The following is a 12,847-nucleotide window of genomic DNA, read 5'->3' as shown; positions in this document are numbered from 1 at the left end:
TGTCCACTTATCTTATATGTATTTTTCTGAATTCTCTGAAGAGCCATAGTAAAAGGTTAGGCTACAAATTAAAACTGAGTATTTGCATGTTTGTGAGTGTACACAGTGGGGTTCAATTTGACCTGTAACATTTTGGATGTCATTTTTTCCCCTACAGATTATAGGAGGGTTAAATAATCATAAAGATGTGAGCTGTATCACCTTAAAAGAATATCAACAACCCCATCACACCTATTTAAATGTGACATTGCTCCTCTGTCAGAGAAATGTTGGAAGGAAAAGTATTCCCAAACTAGAACCCTTCTCTCTTTTATTAATCAAATAAAGAAAATACTATGTCTACATTGTGATCCACTTTTCAGCTGCTCAGTTTTTATGGTTGAATGTTGTATTGTGATATATGATTCAGATTGAGTTGTTGTCTGCAGTATTGTCTGCTCCCTGCAATAAAGAGTTGTTATTTACTTTGGCAGTGATAGTATCAGAATCAGAATCAGAATCAGAATCAGCTTTATTGACCAGGTATGAAGACACATAAGAGAAATTTCCTTTTGGAGTAGTAGTAGTAGTAGTAGTAGTAGTAGAGTCAAATCCTGTGTTTTAAAGGTCCCATGGCTTGAAAACGTCCCTTTATCAGTTTTATGTAACATCCTCAAAAGATACAGACTCAGAAAAGGCATGCCCTGAGGAAAACTCATTGAGGGACTGGCTCTAGTGGCTGTATATAAAAGCATCCAAAGAGCACCATGTCATGGGACCTTTAAATGCTGCCTGCAGAGTTGCTCTTTGATTTACATTTACATTTTAATCACAGATTTTGAATATAAGTTACTGATTTATGCAACCTGCTGACATGATAAATAACGCAAGACAACAGAAAAGAAGACTTATATAACTTGTACGCTTTATAAAGATAAAAAGGGCCCCTTCATCTTTATTGAAAGGTTTTGTCAGTGAGGGAGTTTTACATGTATGCTGATCAGCCTTCAACACTGCAGCTGCAGTGTCTTGTTTTCGTCGCTAGATGCCGCTGGAGCGTACGGTATGATGACGTCACGTTTGTAAAAACCAAAAGCCCTATGAATGCAGAGTTTCAACGCCGGGTGCGGTGGCGCGCGCCTGTAATCCAAGTTACTGGGAGGCTGAGGCTGGCGGATCGTTTGAGCTCAGGAGCTCTGAGCTGCAGCGGACTATGCCGATCGGGTGTCCGCACTAAGTTCGGTATCGATATGGTGCTCCTGGGGGAGCCCGGGACCACCAGGTCGTCTAAGGAGGGGTGCACCGGCCCAGGCCGGAGACGGAGCAGGCCAAAGCCCCCGTGCCGCTCAGTAGTGGGATCGCGCCTGTGAATAGACGCTGTAGTGCAGCCTGAGTAATACAGCGGGACCCAGTCTTTTAACACTCTTTGTACTGTTCAACACACAGCTGACATTACACACGCGCTCAACAACAATGTTACAGTATGTTACAGCAGCGTTTTCATTTTCTTGTTCCCATGGAAACCTTCAGAAACCAGGTGTGTTTGTTTGTCCTCCACCGCCTCCACCTGGACGAGAGGAGCAATGACATCTTGACGCCAATTTATTCTCTAAAATGTATTTGCCCAACAACTGTATGTAAATGTGAGATATGTTTTACTCTACTCAAGTATTTCTACTTTTAAAGTGATACTCTAATCCAAGGTTTCTCAAATGTGCGAATCCCCCATTTTTTTGTGAAACCCCCACGCATGCAGTACTCCAAATACCGGGTATTTGGAGAACTGCATGCTCCAAATGCCCGGTATTTGGAGAACTGCATGCATGGGGGTAGGCCTATGTGATTTTTTTTACAAAAATGCTCATTTAAAAATAGCTTATGTCATGCATAATTCCTAAAATAATTATCCTATCATAATAGATTAATTAAGTGATGGATTTTAAACATTTGAAATGTAGGATTTAAATGTTTTTAGTTACAAGGCAGTCATTTAGTAAATCTATTACTGCCAGCGCTTTATTTTTCCTCTTTATATAGTTTTTGTTTCTACCAAAAATGTTTAGCTGCAAACAACAGTTAAAAGGGGGTACAATATTTACAACAGTTTGAGAAATACGTGCTGGTCTACAGCAGTGTTTGGCGCTGCTGTTTCTAGAGACACACCAGCCAAGGACCACTACTGGTTTTTCCTCTACAATTTATGCAGAAGGCCATGGATATCCACTTTTTGATGCTCAAAGTAAATATATGCCCCAGACCTAACAAGTAAACTGAAAAAGAAACAAAGCAGAATGGATAAATTATAAAACATCTTGCCTTCCCTTTAAACATTTTAGGACCAAATAACATATTTTAGTAGCCTATTAGGAAAATCTAGGCAATTAAAGGGCAATAATTGTTTTTTTTTATTAATAACTTTATTTATCCCAAGAAAATTTTTCATGCAGCAGTTGCGGTACAAAGTAGAGAAGAGGGCAAACATAAAGAGTTAAAAATAGCAATAAAGGTAAAAGTATAAATATGCTGTGTTGTGATGTGTTTGTTTATAGAAAAGAGACCAAATAAAAAATGGGACGCTCTACTTGCTCTGGTGTGCCAAACACAGCATTGGAATGATAGCTTGCTGTTCTCAACCATTCTGTCTCTAATTCAGAGCAACATTTGGCTTTGATCTTGAGGTCTGGGTCTTCTCACTAGTTTTTCAATGTTCCCTTAAGTTTTTAGCATAATCAGAAAAATGACTTAAAATGATGTCCTCAGTGTGTCATTGGTATAGCAATTCAATGACTACACAAGCGTTAGTTTATGTAAGACTGTGGATGACATTTGATAACTCCCCAGTCTACAAAGGCTAGTGCAAAGACCTTTGGTATTATAACTTGAAAAATATAGTGAGATTTTTCATAATAATTATAAACCATAATAAAACAGCTATGACCAAAATTCTTGAAACAAGCAATATCATCTTTAAGTACATGGACCGAGCTTTTCTGTTTTACAGACAATTTGTGGACAGGGTAAGTATAGCATTTTCATGCTACTCCCCAGAGCTTGAGGGCAAACAAGATTTTTTTTTATCCCTAATGTTATCCTAGGGTCAAATTAGACCCATTTTCATTTTTTCCTCACAAAATTGGCCTTTGAAATAAGCTGAAAATGTCGACATAAGAAATATCAAATAACTTTGGGAAAAACATAAAAGAGCACCCACAACATTGAAAAAGTGACAAAAAAATGTCTAAAAAGCACTAAAAGCGTTTCATGGTTGACAGGAGACAACACAAGGGTTAAAGCAATAGAATACTGTGAGAGAAGTTACGTTGGTCATCTTCAACCGGGATTACCCCTTTTTTACAGCACCAGAGGGAGATGAAGAGCTTAGAAAAGCCTTCAAACAGAGAGAGAGATAGAGAGAGAGAGAGAGAGAGAGAGAGAGAGATAGAGATAGAGAGAGAGAGAGAGAGAGATAGAGAGAGAGAGAGTGAGAGAGAGAGAGGGAAAGATGAAGGAAACATGCTGAATCTTCTAGCCTGCTTTCTGTGTCCCAACAGACACCCCCTTAATCATGAAGGATATGGGTCAGGGATGCTTTTAGAAAATTGTTGCTGGTTAAATACACACTTGTATACACATATAGATGCATAAATGTTGTGGGCACAGAAGTGCACACAAACACACACACACACACACATACACACAAACACATGCACGCACAAACATACACTCTGTCCTAACATTGTTTCTTACCTCTCTCTCAATATCTCAATAATGATTCATCTCACAGAGTGTAAATTGTAATTTCCCCACTGGGGATCAATAAATAGTATAAATGAAATTAAATTAATTTGTCAGGGGTCAAAGTTCATGTGTATTGTAGTAACATATGATCATAGCAAAAACTGATTGGGGAGTAAAACAAAAACAAGGACAGTACATAAAAAGAAGACACATGGTTTTTGACATTTTATGGTTTCACTGATATGGTTTGTGTGTTTTCACAGATTTATGGTACAGTTACCACTGTGGTCCGGAGTGAAATGTGTCAACAGCTATTGGATGGATAGGTATGGAATCTAGTTCCCCTCTTGCTCTTTAGCGGAAGAATCCTAATGACCTTAATAAGGTCCAATACTTTATGTAACAGATATTTCTATAACTCTGTATTTAGTGGCTAAACTATACGCGTTATTGTGACACTGGCAAATGCCATCTTATGTTGAAGACAGAGGCCAACTAAGTTGTGCTTAGAGTGAATAAACGTAAGCAAATATATGACTATGTAATGCTGCAACAAGTCTGATGTGTCCTAAAATAGCCACTTTACAGAAGATAACCCCTGTTTATTTTAAATGACCTTTTTTAGTTACTTTGTGCTTTTGTCTGTTTAAAAAAAAAAATTGTTTCATTCTGTGTGCTGTTGCTTACTTTTATTATTTTTTATCATTTGTTTCTTTGCTTTTACCTGTTATCTGTAAAGCGCATTGAGTTGCCTTAAAGTATGAAATTTTTTTTTTTTAAATGCCTTGCCTTGCCTAATAATAAGCAAAGTTGTGTTTTCATTTTTCATTCATTTTGTTTGCCTTCAGACTTTAAGGGTTCAAAATATTCAGCAGGTCATTTGAAAATTCATTGCATGCCTTAATTGACACCAACCAGGCAAGTCATGATACACCCCCTGCTATAAATGTCAATAGATTCATAAAAATGCAATTAGGGCGAGCATGTGGATGTGAGTTCTGAGACAGAAACAGCACAAATAACAATAGAACCAACAGGCTGCTTTCCACAATGTTCTCCAGACTGTGGGTGGAATCACCGAGCAGATGCTCTCAGATAAGGAAATATGGTACCAGATATTATTCATACTAACCAGTATTCGAGTGGACACCACTAAAATAACATTGCCAAGATGTAAATGAAGTGTTCTTTATGTCACTGAAGTGGGATACTCCTCATTCAGTGCCATCTTTTGATCCTACTGACCCTAAAAAAATCTATCAGTCCCTGCAGGCCCATCTCCTGGCTTGTGTTTGTATTACAAACAAGGCAGAACTGGCTTGTTTTGGGGACATGTTCTACTTGGTACATCTTGTAATATTGTGGTACATGGAGTGCTTTCCAAATTGTTAAAATCAGGTACGCAGCTCACTTAATTAAGAAAGATGCCAAATAAAATCAAAATATGTTGGACACAGAAGTAAAATTGAGAATATAATATATAGGTTAATTTTATCATACAAAAGCTAGAATAATGAGACAATCAGACATTATTATAACGAGACAATCATCACATAATGTCATAACAAAATAAATTGAGCTAGATTTTGTTTGGTTTGTTGAAGCCCAGTTTTTCAGAGTTGTCTGTTATTCATAATGAAAACAAACACACACACACACACACACACACACACACACACACTTTTTTACTAGTAAACAAAGTCTAGGATGGTAATACATGATGTTGAAGGATTATGATGTCTATATGATGTCTAATGTTATGCCACAAAACTGTAAGTTCCTCTTTTCCCTGTTACACACCAACAGGTTTAAAAGTCTCAGAAGAGAGAGGCCCAAGTCAGATTTGGTAAAGTTTCATTTTGAGTAAATAGAATACCTTGTTTAGCTTACATGTTCTTACTTCCCAATCCCATTAGCTACTTTCAAGACCATACTGTTTTTGGAAAGTGACTTGTTGATAAACCAACAATCAAAAAGCGAGTGATTTAACAGATCATTATTATTTTAAGGATGGAACAATCCAACAATGTTATGTTAAGCGTTAACTCTAGAAAAACACATTTGCTAATTGTTGTAGGATAGTGTTTCCTACAGATCATTATGTAATTTACAGCTTTTGATTGCATGTATAAAATGAAAGGAAATGTGCTCACTTCCACTTGGATAATCATAATGTCAGAAAATCTGAACAGAGGTTGTGTCTCATCCTGTCTGGTTGGTCAGACTCCAGCTAACACACTGTCATTGCAGTAGTGCACTTAAAGCAGTGATGTTTCCTTTCAAACATCTTGGCATACCACCTACAATAATGGGAAAAAACACAGGCACTTTAACGATTATTTTCAGCCTCCGCGTACCCTCAGTCATTCTGATGCTTTGAGGGCTTGCCCAAACATGGTGCTTGCTCATACAGTTTGTTACATGTGCATGTCCAATTTGACAGATGATTGCCCTTTTATGCAATCAGGTCTTCTGCCAAGTTGTTCAAAGTCCCATGGCATGACATTTTCACTTTATGGGTTTTTTCAACACCAATATGAGTTGCCCCAGCCTGCCTATGGTCCCCCAGTGGCCAGAAATGGTTATAGATATAAACCAAGCCCTGTGTATCATGCTTTGCCTTCAAGAAAATAAAAGTTCAGATAGGCCAAATTTTTTTTTTTAAAGCTACAGACAAAATGGCACTTACTAAGTAAAGCTCATTGTGGGACTGGCCCTAGTGGCTGTAATTCTGTACCAAGGCTGAATTTCGGGAAAGAGACTTTCAGATACAGAACTAGGGGACCACTAAGGGGAGCATCCAAAAAGCAGCATGTCATAGGACCTTAATTAAAAAAAGACACCATTCATGTTACAGGGTGGCTTGGCCCCTCTTTGGACACCTCTTCACTGTTCTCCAGTTGATTTCAAGATTAACTGATTGATTTTAGGGGTCAGCTCAGGTCTAGTTCCTACCTGTTAACCTTTAATGAACTATAGTGTAATCAGAGTTTAACTCTCAGAGCTTAGAAAAAACAAACAAAATGGTACAAAGCCTTCGAAATCTATTTTTTATTTTAAGGCAGGAGATGCACATTCACCCTATTCACTCATTATTCAGGCCAAATTTGGGTTGTAATCAGGCTTTATAACATTCAGTACCCTAAGCATCTGCCATGTCGAAAAGAATCAGACAGTGAAACTAATTAAGAAGGAAATATCTTCACACATTAGATTGGGTGGGGGCTTTATGATTCATTACAGTGAGGCTATTGCACATGCCCCACTCTCCTTTACAACAAAAAAAACTAGGTTTCGTTAAAAAAAAGGCTGCACGACTTGGCTGAGTCTGTCACGCCAGCACATAATGAGAATTACGTCGTCCTCTTATTTCAGTGACGCAGTGCTTCCAGAGTTGCATTGTCACACATGAAAACAGTCCGTAATTCTGCTTTGCAAGTGGTCAAGCATGACAGCTTTTACAGGCACTAGACAAACAATGACTAATATTTGTTTATGTGTGAGAGATGAGAAGAGAGGTATGGAGAGTGTGTGTTACCAGCTGTTTTTTGTCCATCCTCTCCATTGCTTTGGAAACAAGAAGTAGCGGTTGTTAATAGAAGGACGGTTGTGTTTTGTTTCATGTCAGACGTATAGCAGCGGGGTCAGAGGTTGTCAGGATGTTTGGCTTTACTTGCTGTGTGCACACATTAATATTCATGATAGTAAAGAAAGAATGGCAATATTCTGTTTTTTTCTTATTGTCAACCAATACCATGAAAAGACCCAAACCAACATGAAATTGATCCAAACAAGCATCACCTGCATAGCCTCATATATCTTATTCCTCTGTCGTTGTAGTTCAAACATCAATAAGAATACAACAGTAAATGAACCACACTTTGTACATGTAGGGTGACATGTTCCTTTATTACAGTCAACATAGGCACTGTTATTTATTTTGAGTCAACCAATATATTGTCCTGGTGCCATAAAAGCTCACGAGCACCTAAATTAATCCCTGATTGAAAATAGTCCCCAACAAATGGACTATTTACGTCACGTTTTTGAGAACATAAAACACGATATATATATGTATATGTAACTGTGTATATGGGCCAGAACTTGCCTTTGGGAAAAGGAGGGGCATATTATCATAGTGGGGTGTTTGGAAGTTTGGAATGGAAGTTTTGAGTGTCAACAACTTCATTTTCTGCATTTGGATACACATTAATGCATCTATATACGATGGAAATGTACTTCTATGCAAAGAAAAAGAACACAGATAACAATTCAACATATATCAAAACTGTGATGAAAAGTATGTTGTTGCCTGTCATTGGACATTTTAAGTGGGCATATGGAAATCCTGGAGTTTTTTTTAGTGGGTATGCTGCATATACCTGTGTATCACTAGACTAGCCTACACACTGCTGCTACACCTTTCTGCCTCACAAACGGGTCTCCAATCTGTGTTCGGCTGTGATTACATCTCCTCAGTGCACAAACATCACAGTCCAGCGATTAAGCCATCATACGTCTGGAGATAACTTCTCTCACATCTTGGAGATTTACTTATATAGTGTCAAGTTTTAGTCAAGCCACATGCAACCCAAGCAGGTTCTCAACTTAAGCCTCTGCTGCATTGTCTCAGTCTGCAACAAGCTGCTGACTTGCACTGGGACGGAAGTCATGCATCAAATTTCTCTTGTCACCGAATGGATTAGGGTTATTAGCAACAGGAGGGATGGATGCAGAGGGCACTTCTCTCACCAGGCTGGTTGTTGTTGTGGCTGATTTCGCTAATGACATCCTGACATTACTTAAAGTGTGTCACCCGCCCAACAAGCATGAAGTTTTGCTCAAGTATTGAGTGTTTACATATAGGTCAGGTGTCAGTTTATCTTAACAATAACACTGGAGATGGACAGTCAGTAAAGGCTACACATCACCACCCACCGTCTCTTAACTTCCATTCTCCTGATTAGGTCACCATCTTTCTAATGGTATTATATCTCTTCACCCATATTGTCTCTGTCATATATCAACCTTTTAGGGTTGTAATTGTTTTCTTAGATCCATTGTCTTGGTGCTGAGATGTAGCCTATTGACCTTTGCACATGTTGTTTATGTTTACCTGTTTTAGTTTCTAACTGTTTGACTGTAGTTGAATCAGGTTGGATTACAGTGGCAGGTCAGTTAATGTAAAAACACATCTGAATAACACACAACTCAATGCCGACTTACAGTTTGTTGTTTCAGCACACTTCCTAAATAGAAATTAAAAAAGAAATGGGAAAATAAATTTTAAAATACTTGAAAATATTTATTAAAGTACATACAACAAACATTGTAACATATATGTATAAAGTATAACAAATACAAAGTATAAAGGTTATGTTTTTGCACAACATCAAGGTGACTTTAGAAGTCAGAAAGCACAATTAAATATCAGTAATACAACTTCACTTGGTTATGAAAAAAAAATAGAATAAATAAAGCCATTTAGAAAGGCAGTTTTGCTTAGGAATTAAAGCAAGAGCAGAGATTTAATTAACTGTGAAGTTGGAAAAGAAGAGCTTGAACTCTTGTCAAAGCTTATGTAATGGGAATCTACTGCTTCAGTGACATCCAGGTCACTTCCGATGCTCAGTACATTGCTTAGTCAAGTATATACAGTTTGGTAAGTCACAATACTAACTGAACAGTCTTTTTTAAAGTGACAGGTCAAGTAGAAAAATCTGGACTGAAAAAAAATACCTATACAACTTTTAAATGGAAAAATGTCAGCCAACTTTCATCAATTAAGCTTTCCTCATAGACCTAGATCTACAGTAGAAAAGGAATACATTTGAAGAGTGTGTTCAACACAGCATCATCTGCTACTTCATCATATCTATACAGCAGTATAACCAGCCTGGTTTAGATCTTTACAGATGTGCATCAAGTGAATCGTTGAGCTATATACTGTTTGTTGATATGTTAGTATATATTAAATGCAGACAGCAGCAGCTTACACACACACACACAGGCAGGCTGGCAGACAGGCCAGTTTGGTTCAGTTCAGTTGGCCTGAATTCGAAGCGGCGTCAAGGTGAACCGAGGAACAAGGGTGCCAAGAAAGGGGCATGTCCCACGTCTCACTGGGTGGAATCCGAGTCACTGGAGTCCAGGCTGGCCTGTGTAGGTGTGGGGTTGCAGCTGTGATGGGCAGCCGGCGGGCAATGGAGGGTCTGTGTGCTCCGCCGCAGGTTCTCCAGGGACTGCAGGAAGGAACGACGTGCCCTCTCCTCCTCCAGGGGTGAGGAACCCTCCTCTTCTACCTCTGCAATTTCAGCAAAGGTGACAGGCTGTGTTTTGAAGCGAGCCTCACGAGGTCTGCGGGAGCGGCTCTTGCCCCTTGCTGGGCCCTGGGGAACAGGCAGCTGCTGGGGGAACTCCTCCATGGCTGAGGCCATGAGGTGAGCCGGCAGGACATGAAAGCCAGAGGCCTCCATAACCATCTGACGCACAGCAGCCATTGGTAGAACAGAAGCCCAAATAAGTACGAGATTAAATCGAGTTTAAATGCAACACCAAGTGTGGCTGAAAGTCTACAGCTGACTGGTTGTGCACGTCTTATTTTCTTTCCTTGCTCTTTCTGGTGCTTTGTCCTATTCAAGTAGACATCTGTCTTTCTCAGGAGAACCAAAGCAAGAGTTTGTCCAAAGTCAAGCCAAACAAACACTCCTCAAACCTCCAAGTCCAGGTACATTGACAACTGCCAGTCTTAAAGAAACAAATGCTTTTGAGCTGCTCTGGTCAGCCTCTGTTCTCCACTCCTCAGTGTTTCTGTTTCAACTCTGTTGGTGCCGGATGTCTCCTTTCTCTCTGGCTGTTTCTCGTTTTGTTTGTGTGAATGTCAGTCTGCTGAGGTTAATGCCACCAACAGCTCCAACACACTCTTTTATAGCAGCTCACTACCCACTCAGTCTCTCTCTCTCTCTCTCCCTACTCCCTGTTTGCCAGGGCCCTCCTTCCATCTCCGTCATGGTTCCGGCCTTCAGAGCAGTCAGCCAGTCAGAGTCATCCCACCAAAATAAACATATGAGGAGAGAATATGTGTGTGTATGTGTGTGTGTGTGTGTGTGCTTGGGAAATGGGGCTTTGACAGACAGATTTATAAGGGCAAGATCAATTTAGAGACAGAGGGAAAGAAAGACAGTCGAGACTGAAAAGGAGACGTAACAAAATGCACAACAGCAACGACAAAAAAGAGAATTAGAGAAGGGAGAAAAGTGGAGCAAACCAAAGTCAAGGTTAAGAGACTGAAATGCTATTACATGTTTTAATCACAAAACGTAGGACTGAGTTTTTGGGACATACAGGGGTTAGACCAGGGGTGTCAAATGTATGGCCCGCGGGCCTGAACCGGCCCGCCAAGGGGTTTAGTCTTGCCCGCAGAATAAATCTGAAAGTGAAAAATTGCACTGAGACATGACCTAGAATTTTTTTTATAAACTGCTATTCCTAAATTGTCTGCTAGGCGCTCTGTTTTAGACATGGAGCAGCTGAAAGAAGAAGAAAAAGAAAAAACAATGCTGAGATAGACACAGCTAATGTTCAGTGATTACTACAAACTTTTGTGCTCACCTTTACACCCTCATTGGCCAAAATGTCTTTGTCAAAAAGGAGAAAAGTGGATATTGAGTGTAGAGTTTTCCAAGAAAAATTGACTATTATAAATTCCTATTTATTCACGGAGGTTAATGGGAAACCTGTGTGCTTGGTGTGGATGCAACTTGGTGTTTAAGGAATATAGTATTCGGCGCCACTATGAGACTCAGCATGGTGAGAAATACGATAGCCTGCAAGGACAACTGAGACGAGAGAAGATAAATGAGTTGCTGGTGGGTCTGAAGAAACAGCAGTCCGTTTTCACTCACTGACCAGCGTGCAAGTAGCAAAGGTAATGGGATAGTTATCTCACACACAGCTGGGAATTGTTGTTCAGTTTTATGGAATGATGCAGGAACGATTTCTTGTAATCACCTTGGCTAAAATGTTGTGGAAGTGTCAAGCAAGCTTCAAGCAAGATCCGCTGCTTATTTTAGTAACGTTTCACGCCCGGTATGATACACACACCTTCTGTTCTTTTTTTTTCTTTTTTCAGAAAACTGTCTACTCCGGCTTTAATTTGTTTAAAACACACAAAATTTAGCCCACATTTTCACAGCAAAATGTCTTAAACTCAGCTATTAATGGCACACAATTTAATGAAGAGCAGCTTATTGGCACCAAAAAAGTTTGCTTCCTCTGTAATGCAACACATGATTTTTTTATTTTTTCAAAACATTGCCAACCTCGGTTGTATTGTTTAAAGGTTGATTTATATGTAAATCTATATATGATGTAATGTGTTTCAAAATAGAGTCAGTTTAAATATATCACAACATCATCAATGTGTACAGAGCAAAAAAAAGTGATAATTAAAGGAATGTGACTTATCTTATAAGAGTAAAACAAGCTATTTAAGATAACCACTGCTAAATGTAAAAAAAAAAAATTTTGGGAATTCATTGTTAAAATTTTTGCAGATTTGAAAAAAATGGCTTTGGACAGTCATACAGGAAGCATCGGTCTTATAGGTCACACGTCACACATGGAAACAGAGATACGAACACCAGAGACTCATCAGCGGTCCCGGCATATTCCAAGTCATCATGTCACGTCACTGTAACTGTAATGACTAAATTTATCAGTGTCACCGCTGACGGGGGAATGTCAGGGTTGGGTCGGTTACATTCACACTGCAGCTGACAAAATCGTTTCCGGAGCCATTCAACACACTTGTATTCCATGGACTCGGGAACTAGAGGTGAAGAGTTTGCTGCAGCACCCCCTTGGCGAAAGGTAAAAAAACCACAACCATAACTGAAAATTACATACATTTTATCTTAATGAATTGATTATTGCTATTAACCAACTCCCTTCCATTACAATTAAATGCAATTTGATTTTAAAATTTGGTTGGTAAGAGATAAACACATAATTTGATCAGAATGAATCTGCATTCAGAAGTGAAGTTAGTTGTGGGAACTTTCTGGCGCATCAACAGTACAGAAGTAAGCTTGCCTATAACATGGCACAAAAGCGCATTTTTCTTCATAAA

General features: G+C 39.1%; 1 protein-coding gene across 1 annotated transcript; it reads right to left on the bottom strand.

Annotated features, from left to right (window-relative positions):
• Positions 1-9,411: 9,411 nt before the first annotated feature.
• Positions 9,412-10,636, bottom strand: c8h11orf96 (chromosome 8 C11orf96 homolog). Its single transcript, XM_034879474.1, has one exon. It carries the CDS (start codon positions 10,215-10,217, stop codon positions 9,837-9,839), a length of 381 nt encoding a protein of 126 aa, XP_034735365.1. The 5' UTR covers positions 10,218-10,636; the 3' UTR covers positions 9,412-9,836.
• Positions 10,637-12,847: the final 2,211 nt, after the last annotated feature.

The sequence above is a fragment of the Etheostoma cragini genome, chromosome 8, assembly GCF_013103735.1.
Source record: "Etheostoma cragini isolate CJK2018 chromosome 8, CSU_Ecrag_1.0, whole genome shotgun sequence".
In the NCBI taxonomy this organism is placed as follows: domain Eukaryota; kingdom Metazoa; phylum Chordata; class Actinopteri; order Perciformes; family Percidae; genus Etheostoma; species Etheostoma cragini.
The sequence above is the reverse complement of the archived record's forward strand: the minus strand, read 5'-3'. Positions and strand labels throughout refer to the sequence as shown.